The 18,332-nt window shown below is 40.1% G+C and overlaps 2 protein-coding genes across 2 annotated transcripts; one reads left to right on the top strand and one right to left on the bottom strand.

The window, feature by feature from the left end:
• Positions 1 to 4,411: 4,411 nt before the first annotated feature.
• Positions 4,412 to 9,793, bottom strand: LOC310874173 (desumoylating isopeptidase 1-like). Its single transcript, XM_083786874.1, has 6 exons — positions 9,359 to 9,793; positions 8,814 to 8,835; positions 8,644 to 8,713; positions 8,414 to 8,523; positions 8,023 to 8,145; positions 4,412 to 7,825 (listed from the first exon to the last, which is right to left on the bottom strand). Exons 1-6 carry the CDS (start codon positions 9,447 to 9,449, stop codon positions 7,741 to 7,743), a joined length of 501 nt encoding a protein of 166 aa, XP_083643000.1. The 5' UTR covers positions 9,450 to 9,793; the 3' UTR covers positions 4,412 to 7,740.
• Positions 9,794 to 10,397: 604 nt separating this feature from the next.
• xrcc6 (X-ray repair complementing defective repair in Chinese hamster cells 6) lies at positions 10,398 to 17,870 on the top strand. Its single transcript, XM_083787257.1, has 13 exons — positions 10,398 to 10,540; positions 10,891 to 10,989; positions 11,520 to 11,629; positions 12,087 to 12,228; positions 12,629 to 12,883; positions 13,046 to 13,232; positions 13,622 to 13,808; positions 14,492 to 14,660; positions 14,876 to 15,037; positions 15,246 to 15,375; positions 15,747 to 15,847; positions 16,107 to 16,226; positions 17,552 to 17,870. The coding sequence occupies exons 2-13, from the start codon at positions 10,917 to 10,919 to the stop codon at positions 17,752 to 17,754; spliced, it is 1,839 nt and encodes a 612-aa protein (XP_083643383.1). The 5' UTR covers positions 10,398 to 10,540; positions 10,891 to 10,916; the 3' UTR covers positions 17,755 to 17,870.
• The last annotated feature ends 462 nt before the right edge of the window (positions 17,871 to 18,332 follow it).

Below are 18,332 nucleotides of genomic sequence, written 5' to 3' on the forward strand. Positions count from 1 at the left end.
TATTGATTAGATTTAACAACAGCAAATTTTACTAATCATTTTATAATGGAAAATGTACTTTTCCGGCAAGGGGGCATGACTTTTGGGCAAGTAGAACATGACCTGTTCTTGTCCGACGGGCAAGTGCCTCTGAGACCTTAGTGTCAAACCTTGCAGGCCAGTATCACCAATTACTTATTTTCAAACATAGAAACAACATAGATTCTCAGACATTTCTTGAAAATGTACCACCAGAGGTACACCGCACAGCTGACCATATTCACATATCGTATGAAGTTGGAACAAATTGCCATGTTCAATGAAACACAACACAAACATACAGTATGACAATATGAGTTGGGAGGATATTAAAGGGTAGCATGGGGGGGGGGGGGGGTTCAGGCAATACGTTTATTTCTTACATCATTATTTGTTTTACCATTGAGATGTCAAAGTCTTATGTATTTTTCCAAATGAGCTAAAACTTTTAACCAACCTAAATTTCAGTTAAAAGCATAACAAAATGTAAAAAGAACCACCACTCATCCGCTGAAAAAAAGTGAGGTGCTGGAGCCACAAAGGGAACACAAAGGGAAGCTCCGCACACTCAGATCTGCGCACAATCAATGTATTTATTTAGCAAGCTTTTGGTCTACTGACCTTGAAAGCTTGCTGCCTGAAGAAGGTCAGTAGACGGAAAGCTTGCTAAATAAATACATTGATTGTGCGCAGATATGAGTGTGCAGAGCTTCCCTTTAGTTAAAAGCATATACAAATGTGTTGCCATCAGAGGTTTTCAGAAAGTTCTGGAGACAAGTTGGGAGAACAGAAAATGGCTACAGAACAAATACATGAAGTGGGACTTTTACACAAGATCTACTATCCATGACATTACAGTATTAAATCTTGTATATGTATACCACTTACTGTAAGCCTTTTGTTTTATCAAATATTCATATTCATCCTCCTTTGGTCAGTTATTGTTGTGTAAATAACGGTATATTTCAGTCATATAGTTTGTATAAGGGCTTTTACTAAACTGATTAATATATTTGTATTCTCATAATATTTATAATTAACTGAATTGATGTTGATGTCAAATGGAAAGAAGTATAATTTCATGAGGAATGTCACATGGCTAAAAGTTAGGGAAAGAGAAGTACATTAATGAAGTTGTGCAATAGGTATTTTCTACCGTGCAATATTGGGATGCTAGCTATGCTACAAGTTAGTGTTGTACGCATTTCTGATAGTTTTGTGGGTTTGTAGGCTACTTTAGTGACAGGACACAGAACATCTGCAATATATGTTGCAATTGTCATTTTAGATATTTAATGATATCTAAAATGACAACGCATGTTATGTACAATACTATTAAATCCAATTATAGGTCTTTGAGGAAACCACATTTTGTGGTTGTATGTTGTATGTATGTTCATATAGTGACTGTATTACACTACAGTGAGATTTTTTAATTCAATATGAAAATATGCCATATTCTATGATTATTAAATGTGAAAGCTAAAGCTATACATTTTGGACATAAAAGAAAAAAACTGCACCCTGTTTTCCTTTGAATTTGCCTCTGGGGGCAGTGCATGGGGCAGTGCCAAACAGAATGTGGATAGCAGGATGTTGCCCGTTTGCTCTGCCTTAGGCCCTATTTTCCGGTGGTGGCGGTGCGCCCATTCTTTCATTCCCACTAACAACAATGCATACACATTCTGAATGCCAAGACAGAGGTGTGAAGCATGTATAACCCATTCTGACCTGAGATCAGATTCATATGAGGTTTCCGCCGGACACACACTGGTCTGATGAACCCATTCTGACCTGAGATCAGATTCTAAAAATGTCAGTCGTTCTTCGATTTTTTTCAAAAATAGCAGACCTACAAGCTCGTATCGCGCCACTCGGTGGCGCGATACGAGCTTGTAGATCTGCTATTTTTCAATAGCTAAAGCATAACATGATGCTAACACCAAAATGGGTGCCCGGTCAGAATGGGATAAACTCGTGAATACAGATGGAAAATGAAAGGTACGTATAGTGAAGTTCTATTAGCATTTTCTTTTCTCTCTTTTCTCATAACTGTTAACCAAAACTAACAGTTAATTAATACGGATAAAGGGTATAGCCTACTATTTAGAATTGATGAATGGCTGTGACTCACTCAAATTAACATCTGCCAGGACTGCATTTACAGTCGTGAAACTGCTACAGGAACCGACTATAACCAAATGTGGGTAAATTGTGGAAATAAACCATCAGTCCTCACTAATCTATACTGTAGATCTGCGCATCATTATGTGTAGTGCGGAATTGCCTGTCATCAAACGGCAAAATAGTTTATTGACACAAAGCTAAATATTGATTCTGTGGTAACACGTACTCTTGGTGAACTGACCTACCTTTCACCAATTTGATTATCACTTGATCATTTGGTACAGTAAAATATTAACACATGCTTACCACTGATAGAATATGACCTTCTCATGTGGCTTGAAAATAAAACATGAACTGACCTAGAGCAATATGTTTGGTTAAAGCCAAGGCCTAAGTTCAGAGAAATGGATATGATGAGTTGTGTCGGTTGTTGTTGATTTCTCCAATTTGGTCTATCACTTGTTCATAACATTATAGCCAAATCTCACTTCATAATTAGTTACAGACACAACTCATCAGTCACCACAAATAAATGTATCTGAACTTTAACCTTTCACCATACAAATTCCTCAGTATGTCAGTATGTGTGTGGCTGACTGTAGCCTATTCTTTTTGGTTGTCAAAATATTGCCCCCCTGCTTGAATAGGGGATATGTTAGATAAATAAACCAAAACGAAACACATTTTGTCCAGAGATACTGTGTAGGCTATAGTGACCATGCACTTCAGACTTCACCCGCGTTTTCAACCTTATCTTCATTTATTTTTGTCCTCAGACATGCGTCATTGTAACATGGTGGTCATTTCTGTTTACTCATAGTATGCCTCCCCTATTGATAACTCTATATGGGTTATATACGCCTATATCTTAGAAGAGGGCTGCCGAAACAGACTGTTAGGGCCGATTCATACTCCTATTTTAGCGCTGTAAAGCCTACAATTTGACGTCATTTGAGGGAATTGTAGGCTCCTCAGAGCCGAACCGACTTTTATTCGGCTCTAAAATAGGAGTATAAATCGGCCCTTACAGTGTAACTATATACCAGATTAAAAAGGTCAGTGACAAAGAGTGAACACTTTAAAAGGTTATTGATCAAAGAGAATGGCCAGGCACAGTGGCTTTGATCAAATAAGCATCAATAAATTGAAACCAGGGAAAGCAACAACAAAAAAAACCTTTCATGTTATTTACGGTCGATGAATAACTATAGTCTACACCTCTGGCGCCATCGTGTGCATTTTTTCTCATCAGTACGTGAAACAAATGAGTACATCCCAAAAGTCCATGTTTTTACATTTACCTTTTTACAAAAAACAAAATAAACTCACCAATAATGTCATCGTACACCACTGCTCGCAGTACCAACACGGAGGTATGGGGCGTGTTGACTTAATTCATTGTAGGCCTATAGTAACCGTGTTGGGAGGCATACTATGGTCCGACGGAGCATTGGTTCGAAGGAGCATTGGTCCGAGGTGCGGAACCCACAGGTGTTACCAATAATGAATGCTTAAACGTTAGTAACGTTTAAGTGATGGGCAAGCTACTAACGCTTGATGGGCAAGCTACTAACGTTGTTACGTTACCTAACCGTACCTTGACCTTAACCTACCAAAACTAAAACAATTTCCGAGACTCTTCTTCAACAAAGATGGCGAAAGCAAACATTCTTTGTTCTGTGTTATACATAAACACATTTGTAAGGTAGTCTACAGCAGTGGTTCCCAAACTTATTCATGTCAAGGACCTTACTCTAAGACAAGGACCCCCAAACTGACACTCATTAGCCCCCATTTGAAAATATATGCCAAAAGAGAAGATTTTGGTTCTAGCAGTGATTTTCAACCATTTTCTTTTCAAGGACCCCCAGTTTGACCTGAATTAGGCTAGGTCCCCCATTTCTATCTCTGGGACCCCAATGTATATTGTAAAATCAAAGTTAATTTAACTCTGAGGGTGTACAAATGGAACCAAATTCCATTTGTACACTCTGAGTTACAGACCCATAAGGGTCCATTTGGTTCCTAACTATAATTTTGCTGGGGACCCCCTGAAACTCCCTCAAGGACCCCTAGGGGTCCCCGGACCCCACTTTGGGAACCATTGGTCTACAGAACACTGAAGCCTTTAACCCAGAAACCATAACCTCGCAAATCCTACTATGCCTGCCCTAAACGTAACCTAACCTTAACCCTTAACCTCACAGAATAATAACCTAAAAACCACGCCCATCGGGTTAAAAACAAAAACTCAAAATGTAAAGAATAAAGTCATGAAAGATGTTTTTAATATTAAAATTTGACTCGAATAACAAATGTGAAGTACACCATGTCTGAGCTTAATTATAATAAATTACAAATTATATTCAGGATCACAATGACAAGCATGTGGAAAATAATGAAGTCACAAAGGAAACTTTTGATCCAAAAGGTTAGAATACCGGTAAGTAGATATACGGTAACAGAAGCATTAAGTGTATTTAAACTATTGATGGCCATAAAACAAATCAGTAAAGATCAGTTGGCATAACTTCTCATGGCAGACATAATGTATCAGATCTATTAAAACAGTACAAATCCTTTGACTGACAAGATTCCATGTTGAAATGCTGCCTCTGTCGTTAGAAAGATTCATCGGAAATGCACAAATTCTCTTGGACATTGCTGCTGAAACACTGGAGAAAGATGCAGTTGTGTTGCTTTAAAAACACATCATAGCACTCTGAGGTTAGGAGATAGTCCTGAGGGTTATTACACAAGAGTTGAGCATCTCAAACAGCTTTATATTTTAATGCAATATCTTGAGAGCTAGCATTTGCTATGAATTGTGCATTTCCCAATATGCGGACAAAATCCATCAAGTGAGTTTAAATCGGTATCTTACTTCAGAAAAAAAAAATCAGCCATTTAAAAACACTCCACAAACTTTACTTCTTTCCTCTGCACTTATATCCTCCTCTTAGCCTTATTCTTAGGAGTGTCACTGAGGTACATGAGTATGGTACTGTATGGTAAATAATATAATAAAGTGAAAACATTACACAATGAAAATAGGAGATATACACCTACAATATGCTGCTACAAAACTAGGATGACAAAGCATTAATATAAAACCCTGCTGAAGCCCACCAACCTAGTCTTGTGCAGCAGTGGGTTAAACAGATTTGGGTCTATGATTAATTTTTATAATATAATCAAAACACCACACATTTACATTCATCTGAAACTCTGGCTCCCTGGGACTGGGAGCACAAGAAACCTCAAAGATCCACAGAGTCAAACTGTTACCTGGATCCACAGAGTTCATTCAACTGTGAAAGTGTATAAATGCACCGTTCTGTATCCATTTTTACACCTTTAAACGCTCAATTTTGCTGTACAGAATGTTTGAAAATCAGTTATAATCTGTATGATAATAAAGGACATGCGGTAACAGCCTCCTCTATAAACTAAAGAAAATTACTAATATTTCTGAGCAGTGGCAAGAAAATAAATTACACACTATATAGTACTACACAGTGAGGACATGACCGAGATTCACACTATATGGTAGTATACAGTGAGGAATGAGGATAGGATAATAAATCACACTATACAGTGAGGATATGACCAGAAATCACACTATACAGATATGATTTACAATGAGGATATATGATCAGGTTAGAGTGGTATGTTTACAATCAGTTTTCTTGTCACTCCTCAACAACACAGAGCTATAACTCCCATTAGTCTTTGACTCTCATTGGTCTTTATAATAGTGGCCCAACAGTCATAGCAATATCCACAATGATGATGGAAGATAAAACAAAAAGTTTAGGCATATTAACAGAAGATTCTCACAAAAAAAGCAAGGAAGTTGCAACTGAATAAATAGCTTTCTGATAAGAAAGAGTGACTCATACATATCTGACATTCATCAAAGTCCATAGTATACTATACACTGGGAACTTTGCAAGCTATAATGAGCGACCATGACGAGATGTACAGTAGGGTAACAAGGGGGAAAATGTATATAATACACTGTGGCATCTCATTATGGTCTGCTGACATAATAATCCGTACAGTCTGAGCTCCGAGTGGTCATGCATTTGGCATGAGTGGTCATTGGGGTAAGAGTGAAAGACAAGGCCCAAGATTAGATCACGTTAAGGCTGGGTTAGTGTAGGATCAGGCTTTGCTGGTATAGTACTGATTAAGTTAAGGAGGTTAGGTTAACTTACAGTCTCTAACAAGAACTAGAGGACGAGTCATCATCCTGTACGGGTTCCCACAAAGGATACAATGTCTGCACATTTAGTGATGTCAATGTCCTTTGATGAAGTTAAGAAATGGCAATAAGCATTGTCTACACATATCAAGCAGAGGGCCATGGCTAAAGGTCATTGTAAACCAACAGTGCCCAACATGCTACCATATTGAAGGGCCTTGTCTCATAAAAAAAATAGGGACTGTATTCACAAAGGCTGCAGTGCCAGAATATCAATGCTGATAAGTCTTTCAGATGAGGGCTGCTCAATTCAGCGCAAAATGTCAGATCTAAAAATGTACACGCTTACATGTCGCATTGCGTCAAGGTGTGAGCTTATAGATCTGCTATTTTATGTTTTGAAAAAGGTTTGGAATGTTTTGCCAATGACTTACACAAATTCGAATAAATGTTGACTGGTTTTCAACCTAAATTCCATTGTTCCTATTCTTCTAATAGAGTATAGAAGTATAGATGAAGTCAAACAACGCTTTTGGCGTCACTGTTTCGTCACATCAACATTCACAGAAATACGTTTTTCTTCTAACAATATCATTGATCTCCTCAAAAGAACAATGGGATTCAGGTTTCAGGTTTCCTAAAATTATGAATAAATTTCAATTCAAATAATGTTGCTAACTAAAATCAGACTAAAGATCACAATAGCCTAGGTATCATGATTATAATACCTAGCGCTATGATTATGATGATTTTTTTTCTCTCTCTTTTTTAAGTTCAACACAAAATCCTGAGATTAAGAGATTTGTCACTGATCTTGTATCAGCATTCAGCACTACAAGTTTGTGAACACAGACCCAGAGCTCCAGATGTTATCCCTCCCAGGACAGGAAAATAACTCAGCCCCCACACCCTTAAAGGAGAATTCCATACTAGAAGGCTTTCCTACCTTTATTTGTAGTTGTTACGTCCTCACCAGAGGTCCAGGTGTTTTGTGCAAAAGCGCATTATTGGCTATTTCTCCTACCATAAGCCCTCAATGAATTGCATTGAATTGCATTGAATTGAATGGGGCTATGGGGTGTTGCGCCAATTTTTTTTGTATATATCCTCTCCTCATAATGTAAATAGTATCCTAAGTGACACACACACTTTACTACTTATTTCGATGGAAATAAGTGAATTAGCACAAAAACCAAACACCCATTGAGGGCTTATATTAGGGGAAATAGCCAATAATGCACTTTTGCACAAAATAACACCTGGACCTCTTTGGTGGGGACGTAACAACTACAAATAAAGGTAAGAAAGCCTTCTAGTATGGAATTCTCCTTTAAGTCAACACACGTCTAGTATTTCCTCAATCTTAGAATTATAGGACACACTCCCGTCTATCTCTGTCCACTGAAGCTGTTGGCTCCTGGAGGAGATATGGTGATGGAGTCCAGGATGGGACGGAGAGCCTGGCCGAATGGCCTGTGGAGCAAAGCATAACAGACAGCAGGTCGAGGAATTAATAGATGTTGAATTAAAAACGAATGTGTGTTATGGCAGAGAGGCAGATAGACAAGAGAAAAGGGTGGTAGAGAGAGAGTCTAGTACAATAAAGGGAGACAGAAAGAGAAAGAGGATGAAATAATTATATGATTGTGTCATCAAAGATTCTGACTCACGTGGATAGTACTTCAGCTGGTAAGTCTGTGATATATGAAGGGATCTTGCTTCCTGTAAGGAACTGAGCTACATCATTGCTGAAGGTGTTGCAGTTGTGCTCAAACAAGTGATACCGGTCCCCTCTGTACAGAGAGTGAAAGAAACGAGAAAGAGAGCATGAGACAGAATGTGAAAGAGAGCGATAAGAAGAGAGAGGGGCGTAGGAGGGAGGGCAAAAGGCAGTAGAAGATAAGTGAGCCAGCAGCTTATTTATAACTCCATGGCAACCACATTTGCACAGATAACAGATAACATAGGCCCCCCTAGAGAGGGCCAGAGCCGCCAGACAGACGCATGGGTATAACAGGACATTGACACAATTTGACAGTCTCCTCTTTGACAGTTATTTACCCGTATGTGGACTCTCCCAAGGAGGACAGGTACTCCATGAAAATCTCTTCGTTTACCTCTGTGGAACCAAGTTCCACGATGGAGTTGGGATCACCCAGCTGTGTTCCACCCTAGGGACACCCACAGACACACCACTGACCACATATCACACTTGACTTTTTTAAATTAATTTGTATCATCTTAACTGTTACAAGCAACACTGGTATATGGTGATCTTCAATGATTCTTACAGGCATACAGCTAGCGATACCCTCACCCCCATAGAAGAACTCCTCTCCATGGACCACAATGGCAGTGTGCCTAGAACACATTTCCAGAACAACAAAGTCAAAGGTTCATTCCAATCATAATGTTTGGCATTATACTTAGATCAAATATTAAGACATAATACTGAACTCACCATATTCCATCAAGCTGTTTCCCTGTAAAATCGAGAAATATTGGACATTAGCCATATGCAGCAATATATCAAACCGTAACACTTGAGGGGAAGATTCGATTCATACATGTAATTCATACATGTAAATACATTTCAGTCCCACACATTAATTACGCATCCATTAATTCATCATTAATTCCTCGTCCACACCATTAATTAGCATTATGGACGATGAGTGATCAACCCAGGGAGGATGCTGGGGTCTCTGAACGAGCCTCCTCCTGCATAGAAGTGGAGCAAGTACAGTACAGTTGTACTTGAAATGTACTGTAATTCTGCAAACTGTTAATAAATCAATCAATCAATGTTGGTCAAGTGACTTGACTTCACCATTTAGTTAATGTGAAGACCAGGAATTATGAGTTAATAATAAAAATCATAATTAATTAATGTATGAATGGCTTGTCATTCTTCGGCCGTCTGGTTTTAGGAGGTGGTTATCTCCAGAGGGTTGGATCGAGGTACAGTATAATCCAAACAACGACGCTAACACGCTAGCAACTTACCTAGCATCAGAGGGCTCAGTTGCCGAGCCATGCCTCTTGACAGGTCGTAAATGTACAGTTTGACCGGGTACGCGGGACTGTTCTGTTCCATGATTCAGATGGAGTCGATCCAAAATGTCCAGCGACGTTATTTTTAAACCCTACCACCACCACCACCACGGGTTAGCCTGTTAGCTAACAGGCTATAGTAAACAAACCGAATACAAACTAGACCAGCTAAACAAGGGAAGTCTCTGACAAATGATACGTCCACAAAGTTTCTATTCTGTACGATACATTTAAGAAGAATACATCAATTAAAGTATTACTATTATTGCAAGCAAGACTGCGAACCGTACCCGGCGGCTACTACTGACACTCTGACAGACCTACAGCTGGTGCTGTGTCACCAATGCCATGAATCATTCAAAACAATACACGAAGTAGCACGCCACGGACAGCGCCAGATGTAAATGCCTTACATCATCGACAGTCAGCAGAAAACACGTGACCAATTTGTGTGCGTGTGTGTGTGTGTGTGTGTGTGTGTGTGCGTGTGTGTATATACCGTATATATGTAACAGTGTTATATAATTACACAAAATATGATACAAATAAGTGCTTCTACCTGACTTAATTATCCATGGTTCATTTGTATAAGAATACAAAGTGCATGCATTGGGGGTCACAGCTCTCTCTCTCTCTCTCTCTCTCTCTCTCTCTCTCTCTATATATATATATATATATATATATATATATATATATATATATATAGAAGCAGGGAAAGAAGCAGACATATTTTATAACATTCCCCTAGATTTGATAGAAAGCAAGAAAGCATTAGAGTAGGAAGCAAAATGTCACTACATAGCGATAGCGTAGTTATTACGCAAATAAATAATGTCCTTTGTTGCAAACAGTGCAGTACAGTGTACAGTACCAGGCTACCAGCGTTTCCTAGTCCTGAATTTATGCAATAGCGCATTTGTAACAGCAGAGGGCAGTATCGAATTATGCCAACGTTGGAGTTGCACACATTTGGTAGAGAGAAAAACAAAACATGCAGTTCCACTTCCTATTCATTCACATCGTTATGATTTCAATGAGGAGAGGATAATAAAGTTATAATATATCAGGAGAGGATAGATACCATTTATTTGTACTATAGTTTGGACTTCTGACCACACTTTTCACCAAGATCAGGTAAATCTTCTAAACTCATTCACGGTCTTTAATTAAACCCTAATAGTACCATGATCTGATCCTTTGTGTTCTGACATGCAAGCAAGCAACGCCTCCGAGCTTTGGAACTTTGTGTTGCGCTTACGTTACATACTCATTAACATTATAACCTTTAGAAGAGCTCATGTTCGTAGTTTTTGCACATTTCTTGTTCTTAATCAGAACTAAATTCATCACATTAACACGCCTAATTTATATAACTATATTATGTATGTACTGTTTATGTAAGTGCATGTGTGTGTGCGTATGTCAACACATCTTGAACATTTTGTCATTCATTCTTTATTTTTTTGTACCTTGGTTTGACCCAGAGTAAGGTTTGACCAGGGCAGCGGCCATGGCAGAGTGGAACGCCTACTACCAGAAAGATGATGATGATGATGAAGAGGGGGAAGGAGACGAATCTGGAGGTACAGATTAAAGCAATGGTTCCCAAACCGAGGAATTTTTGGGGGGTTTCTCACTCAACAGTAAGAGCAAACCCAACACACAGTATAAGTATATCTGCACATTTCTAAAGTGAAATGTGAATGCATTAATACCAAATTGGCTGAAGATAAACAATATTTATCTGTGGAACTGTCAAACTAAATGCAATGCCTACAATTCCAAGTGCTTGTCAGAGTGGGTCCCCAAAGGATTATTTTGGGGTGGCGTGGCGTGAAAGGTTTGACCCGGGAATCCTTGGAGAAGAGCCTTAAATTATATGGCTCTGCCATGGAGTAGCGACAAGATCTTAGAGTACTCAGGAGTTGTTCCATCTCGTATGCAGTGGCCATAGGAACCGGTAGTATTGTATATTTTGCATGGGCGCTACAACTTTTGAGAGTTACAGTACTATTAAGTGCTTGCAGTGTTTTATAATATCCCCAATTATATGTATTACAAATACGATTATTGACACACCAAATTGGTTACTTATTGTCGTGTGTCCATGAAGAGTACAAGGTCACAGGGAGAGACAGTTTGGTGTTCTTGGTTGATGCCTCCAAGGAGATGTTTGTCAAAGGAGAAGATGGAGAACTTTCTAACTTTGACATGACCATGCAGGTAAGAATCCCTGGACAGGCCAGAGAAATCCAGATGGACAAAATGCATGATAGCACTCAGTGGAGACCAACAGCACGTGAAATGGAAAATGTTACTGTTTGAGCGCATTTGTGCTCAGTCAAAATAATTCTAGCTAAATAAAGTAGAGGTCGTACAATATGGATTTTTCATGGCCATTGACAATTCCAATATTTTGGATAACAGGAAGGCAGATGGGCTTATTATCCATAATCAATGCAACAAACTCTGTACTGTTTTATCCTATTTTACATTTCAGGCACTTTAAACACTACTTATCACTAATTACTTAAGAGTTGTGCTTGAAATGTGCCATAACTCAGTCCTTATCCACCGATCCCAATATGGTACAAAATACTAATACCAACTTGATATAATTGGTCAAGCCAATCAGTAAAATAAGGATAACAAAACCTTGTGTCTTGTCCACTACTTGTAGTGTGTGCGCAGTGTGTACAGCAGCAAGATCATCAGCAGCTACAGGGACTTGGTGGCATTGGTTTTCTATGGAACAGAGCAGAGCAAAAACCCCAGGAACTCCTTCAAAAATGTCTATGTGTACCACGACCTTGAGGAACCAGGTAAGTGGGTGGACTGAGTTTTTACAGCCATTACCAAAGCAGGGTATTATACAGTATAAGCACAGGCTATGTTATAACAGTGTACTGGTAGTTCCATTGGTAGAGCATTGTTTTTTGTACTGTGATATTTTGTAAAATTGTGGAAATTCAATAAAATACTTTAAAATGCAGTAGGTCATGCCAGAAGGGTTCTTCCATAGAACCCTTTAATAAATGTGTTCACATATTTAGCTCGGCAGGAAATGTCAACACTGCACTAATACAAGACGAGGAAGACTATATTCTAATATTCATTTATTATGACATAGTAAATATAATTATTGTTTTTCCTTCATTGTGACTCACCCAACATCTCCATTCTATTCCACATCCACATTCTCTGTGTCCTCTGCCATTCCAGGTGCTAAGAGGGTGCAGGAAGTAGACGCCCTGCGTGGGAGTAAGGGTGCTCAGTTTGTGGAAGAGAACCTGGGCATCGGGGGGGAGACATCCCTGGGTGATGCCCTGTGGTGCTGCTCCAACCTTTACAGCGACATCAAGCTACGGCTCTCACACAAGCGCCTCATGATCTTCAGCTGCAGGGATGAGCCGCATGGTGGCGACAGCACCAAGGACCGCCAGGCACGCACCAAGGCCAGCGACCTCAAAGAAACTGGTGGGTTTAAAGCAAGCCATAAAGGGAAATCTTTTTTTTGCATTGTAACTGAGTAAGCACTGAGAAGAAATTGTTCAATTGCTTTATTTACAAATACTGCATTCATGTGTAAAAAATCCCAGTGACTTTTGTAGAGTGATTTTCTTTTCCTGTCTCTGCTAGGTGTTGTCATTGACCTGATGCACCAGATGAAACCTGGCGGCTTTGATGTCTCGCTCTTCTTCTGCGATGTTGTCAGTCCTCCAGAGGATGAGAGTGAGCTGGGAATGCAGCTGGAGCCCTGCTCCAAACTGGACGACCTCCAGAAGAGGGTGCGTGCCAAGGAACAGAAGAAAAGAGCCATGTGCAGGTAGGGTGAGAGGCAACTCTTCATAGCACCTGCTGCATTCTGTCATTATTTACAATGAAAAAGCTGTGCGGTGGGATGTTCACGTCTGAAATTAATATCAGGTGATTTCACATAGAGTAAGTGCACATCAAACATGATTTAAATAGTTACTTAAAATGATCAGCATTTTATACAGTGCCATTATCCAAAGTGCTTTACAATGTGCATTACATTCACAATTTCACATGCATTCACACACTGTAATAGAGGCAACCATGCAAGGCATCCACATGCTCATAGGAAGCAGCTAGCTAATGTTTCAGTGTCTTGCTCTTGGATGCTCCGACACAATGCCAGCCAACTCTGATTGGTTTATGAATGACTTTGTTTTGAAATATACCCACCCCCAGGTTGAATCTGTGTCTGGGAGAGGGGATGAACGTGGCAGTGGCTGTGTATGCCACTGCATCGACAGCCCGTAAACCAGGGGCAGTTAAGCTGTACCGGGAGACCAACGAGCAGGTCCGAAGCAAGACCCGAACCTTCCACACTCAAACGGGTAGCCTGCTGCTCCCCAGTGAAATGAAGAAAGCTCAGGTAAGACATCTGCCCACAGTGGGAACACTTTTAGAGCGCGTTGATGAACGATCAAAACACTGACAGCCAATCAAACTACATCAGAATGTCATGTTCAACACATCACTTGAATTCAACATGACAGACCGCATTGCTGAGAGACTCATCATTAAGGTTAAAAAAGTATTAAAATCTGGGATATCCTTATATCGCATATATTGCAATTTAGGGGGAAAATTAAATTAAATCGATTTTGTGGTCACAGCTGGTGTGCGTTCACATGCTTGGAGCTACTCTTTACAGAACCTTATCATTCATGTGACGCTCACGTAATTAACCTAGTTATGTATACAGTAATGTAAGTAATTACAGTTTGGTCTCGGTCCATGGGTACAGTACTCTCACGAGAGGAGACTAAGCACACAAGGCTAGGCATTTGAGGATGAGAAAATGTATGGAGCGAAAAGAAACCTATCCATCTGCTTATGTGCTGTGACAATGATGCAGCATTCAAAATTGTCGCACGTCTGCGTGAATGGGGGTTTAGATATAATACAATGTATATTGCTGGGATGGAAACTAACAAAGAAGAAGAAAGCTCACTTTTTGTCTACAGGCCACTAGAGGTGAACTAATTTATTATAAACCAACTACCTTTGTAGCAAATAATAAGCCTTATTTTTGTATGTCTGTGTTTGTTGAAGGTGTATGGAAACAAACAGATTGTGATGGAGAAGGAGGAGGTGGACACCTTAAAGCAGTTTGATGACCCGGGACTTGTTCTGTTTGGATTCAAACCCATGGAGAAACTCAAGCTGCACCACCATATACAATCCTCTAAATTTATCTACCCAGAGGAGGGCCAAGTCACAGGTGTGTGTGTGTGTGTGTGTGTGTGTGTGTGTGTGTGTGTGTGTGTGTGTGTGTGTGTGTGTGTGTGTGTGTGTGTGTGTGTGAGTGTGTGAGTGTGTGAGTGTGTGAGTGAGTGAGTTAGTTAGTTACAACGACAGGGAATGGAGCACGTAACTTTGTTAATATGCCATGCTCTGCTCACAAAGTTCAACTCCTCTTACATCGTCTACCCCCAGGAAGTGCGTGTCTGTTCACTGCACTATTGAAGAGGTGCAGTGAGAGGAACCTATTCGCACTGTGTCGGTACATCAGGATACGAAACACCCCTCCTGTTTTCGTGGCGCTGGTGCCCCAGAGAGAGGAGGTGGACGAGGGACAGAATCAGGTCACACCACCAGGTACTACTACAGTAACTGACCCCGTGTATGTAAGGATAAAATGGCCACGATTGTTAACATTTGAACAATCTAATCATGCAGATTTTGGGATCCACATGGGAACGGCATAACCAACCCAGACCAACCTGCTTATAGACCGCTAGGCTCCTACAGAGCCTCACAGAAAAAGCCTTAACTGATGGACACAAATGTTCTCTTGGTACATCAGGTTTTAATGTCATCTACCTGCCGTTTGCTGATGACTTCAGGACCTTGAACACACCAGAAAGCCCCTCAGCGTCAGACATCCAAGTGCATAAGATGAAAGAAGTCGTCTCCAAGCTCCGCTTCAAATACAGGTTAGCTGTAGCAGTAATATAATGAAGAATGCATGTTTTTCAGACACGTTAGTTGTTAACCACCATTCTATCCATTATATGTATTGTACAACTGATAGCTAAAATAGCTGATTGTAGATATATTTTCAAATTGTTCAAACATTTTTATTAATAATAAAGGTTTTCTGTATGATCATTAAGATATCAAATTGAGAAGATACAGGCAGATGAATGGATGGATACAGGTTATGATGTTATGCAGTATGTTTAAAATGCTAGACTACCTCCAAAGAGACAATGGCTCAAGCCCCCTCTGTGGACCCCACAAGGGGGGTCCAGACCCCAGTTTCGGAACCACTATACCTACATAACATAATACTATATTGTTGCAGGAGTGAATCGTTTGAGAACCCAGTCCTCCAACAGCATTACAGGAACCTGGAAGCCTTGGCTCTGGACATGGTAGCTCCAGATTCCATTGAAGACTTCACCAGTGAGACACACAAATGCATACACACATTCTTTATTTCAAACAGGACTTGAATTGCACTTGTTGGCACAGAGTCAAAACTAACAACTCGAACAAAACCTCTCTTCTGTCTTCTAATCTCTTAACATCCTTGCTTCTTTCCTACACCCATCCCTCCATCTCTCTGTACCATATCCTCTGTCTTTATCTCTTCCCCTATACCTCCATCCATTCTTCTCTCTACCTCCATCCACCCCCCCCCCCCCCTCTCTCTCTCTCTCAGTGCCTAAAGCCGAACAAATGGACCAGCGTCTGGGTCCTCTGGCCCAGGAGGTAAAGGACTTGGTCTACCCTGCCTACTACAACCCAGACAACGCCAAACCAGCTGCCAAACGCAAAACAGGTTGGTCAGGGATGTTGCAGGGTTAAAGTTTCTGCCCAGTGCCCACCGCAGTGGATAGTGGAGTTTGATTTCTACACTTTGTTTTGAGCTTAATGGGCACTCCAATAAACAAAATTGGTTAATTGTTCACAAGGGGGGTTCCACAAGTGGGAAGCTGACAGAGTGGGTGATCTCTGCAGTGACAGAGGCCATGTCAGACAGCAGTACAAACATGGGGAGAATTGGCGAAGAATTTGGGAGAAAAGGAAAAAAAACACAGATGAAACTAGAACTGCACTCTGTCGAGTGCATACTTGCTTGTTGCACACTAGTAGGACATAAATGGCCAACTAGTGCGCAAGCAGAGCGCGTAAGTACTTTCGACCGTTATAAACTGTCACTTTTGATGCGTATGCACCGTCCCAGCAAATTGTGCCTGATACGGCAGTGGTGCCAGATTACATAAATGTATACACAGGAGCATTACCTTTAATCCTCCCAACACTAAAACATATCGTCATTACATAGCCATCGAAAACCAATTACACTCTGGCATTGGGTCCTTTAATCCACATTTCTTACGTCATCATTGAGAGCTAGTTATACATATACTATATATATGCTGGGACCAGATTACATACATGACCATATTTCTTACGTCATCATTGAGAACTAGTTATAAAGGTTACTTTGCGCCAAAAACCCAGCCAACCCGCCACTTTTGATGCGTATGCAAATAAAACAGCAAATTTGTGCCTGATTTGCTGGGACCAGATTACATACATGACCATATTTCTTACGTCATCATTGAGAGCTAGTCATACATATACTATATATATAATTTGTAAGTTGATTAGCGGTATACTGTGGTTACTTTGCGCCAAAAACCGTCCCAGCCAACCCGCCACTTTTGATGCGTATGCAAAAAACAGCAAATTTGTGCCTGATTTGCTGGGACCAGATTACATACATGACCATATTTCTTACGTCATCATTGAGAGCTAGTCATACATATACACACCATGTACTCTGGTCCCAGCAAATCAGGCACAATTTGCTATTTTATTTTACAGATTATATATATAGTATATGTATGACTAGCTTTCAATAATGACGTAAGAAATATGGTCATGTATGTAATCTGGTCCCAGCAAATCAGGCACAAATTTGCTGTTTTATTTGCATACGCATCAAAAGTGGCGGGTTGGCTGGGACGGTGCATACGGATCGGGTGAAAAAATTACTTGCGCGCTCAACTTGCGCAAGTAATGACCGTATAAACTTGGTGCCGACTGCACTTATGATTGGTCAAAGATTCTGTGTGTGTCTATCTGTCTGTCATGCAGATGCTGCTGAGGGCGGAGCTGAGAAGAAAGCCAAAGTGGAGATGACAATGGATAGCCTCAAGGCACACCTACAGAATGGCACTCTGATGAAACTGACAGTGCCTGTGCTCAAGGACGCCTGCAAACAGTTTGGAGTTAAAACCACCGGCACCAAGAAACAAGAACTGGTCGATGCTATTATCGACCAGATGTCAGGCAAATAAGGAAGGGAAACTGGAAATCCTAGTAGCTTTTTGCAGTTATTGTTCGTGATGTATTGTAGTCAACCTATTCTTCTACCCTCAGCTCATTTCACTGTACTGTCCATTAATAACTTAGTTTTTCTTTTTTAAATCACCAAACGAGTTTTGATCTCATATCTATGAACATATACACAATTCAGTACAATTCTTGTTTGTAATAAAAAGAAAAAAGTGGGAAATATGAGTAATTTTTGTATGGTTTGTCTCATTTGCAAGAACGCTAAAATAATATATGGCCACTTAGAACTCATGACAATATAGGCAGCATACAGTATGATAGTTACTGTACCTGGGCTAAATGTTGAGGGAAGATTGACGTTTCTTGGCCGTGTAGGATATCCACAGGTGTGGTGAGGCCGATGACTTATTCAATTATTTGAATGCTATGTTTTCATTCATGCCTCTCTCCATGGTGCTGAATAATTCATCCCCATGGGGAAATTCAGGTGTAGCAGCAACAGCTAAAACAATGTGAAACACATGATGGGTACAGGTATGAGTAGAGCATTAAGATTAACAAACACTACAATTTTGAGTTT

Source organism: Protomyctophum parallelum, assembly GCF_964188405.1.
Source record: "Protomyctophum parallelum genome assembly, chromosome: 17".
Lineage (NCBI taxonomy): Eukaryota > Metazoa > Chordata > Actinopteri > Myctophiformes > Myctophidae > Protomyctophum > Protomyctophum parallelum.

Excerpts from the sequence above, each read along its gene's own strand:
- LOC310874173 (XM_083786874.1), bottom strand. The coding sequence starts at position 9,449 with ATGGAACAGAACAGTCCCGCGTACCCGGTCAAACTGTACATTTACGAC. Across the intron at positions 8,524-8,643 it reads GTATCGCTAGCTGTATGCCT|GGTGGAACACAGCTGGGTGA; the intron begins GTAAGAATCATT and ends GGGTGTCCCTAG. Across the intron at positions 8,146-8,413 it reads TTGGGAGAGTCCACATACGG|AGGGGACCGGTATCACTTGT; the intron begins GTAAATAACTGT and ends CTCTCTGTACAG.
- xrcc6 (XM_083787257.1), top strand. The coding sequence starts at position 10,917 with ATGGCAGAGTGGAACGCCTACTACCAGAAAGATGATGATGATGATGAA. Across the intron at positions 13,233-13,621 it reads AAGAAAAGAGCCATGTGCAG|GTTGAATCTGTGTCTGGGAG; the intron begins GTAGGGTGAGAG and ends ACCCACCCCCAG. Across the intron at positions 15,848-16,106 it reads TTCCATTGAAGACTTCACCA|TGCCTAAAGCCGAACAAATG; the intron begins GTGAGACACACA and ends TCTCTCTCTCAG.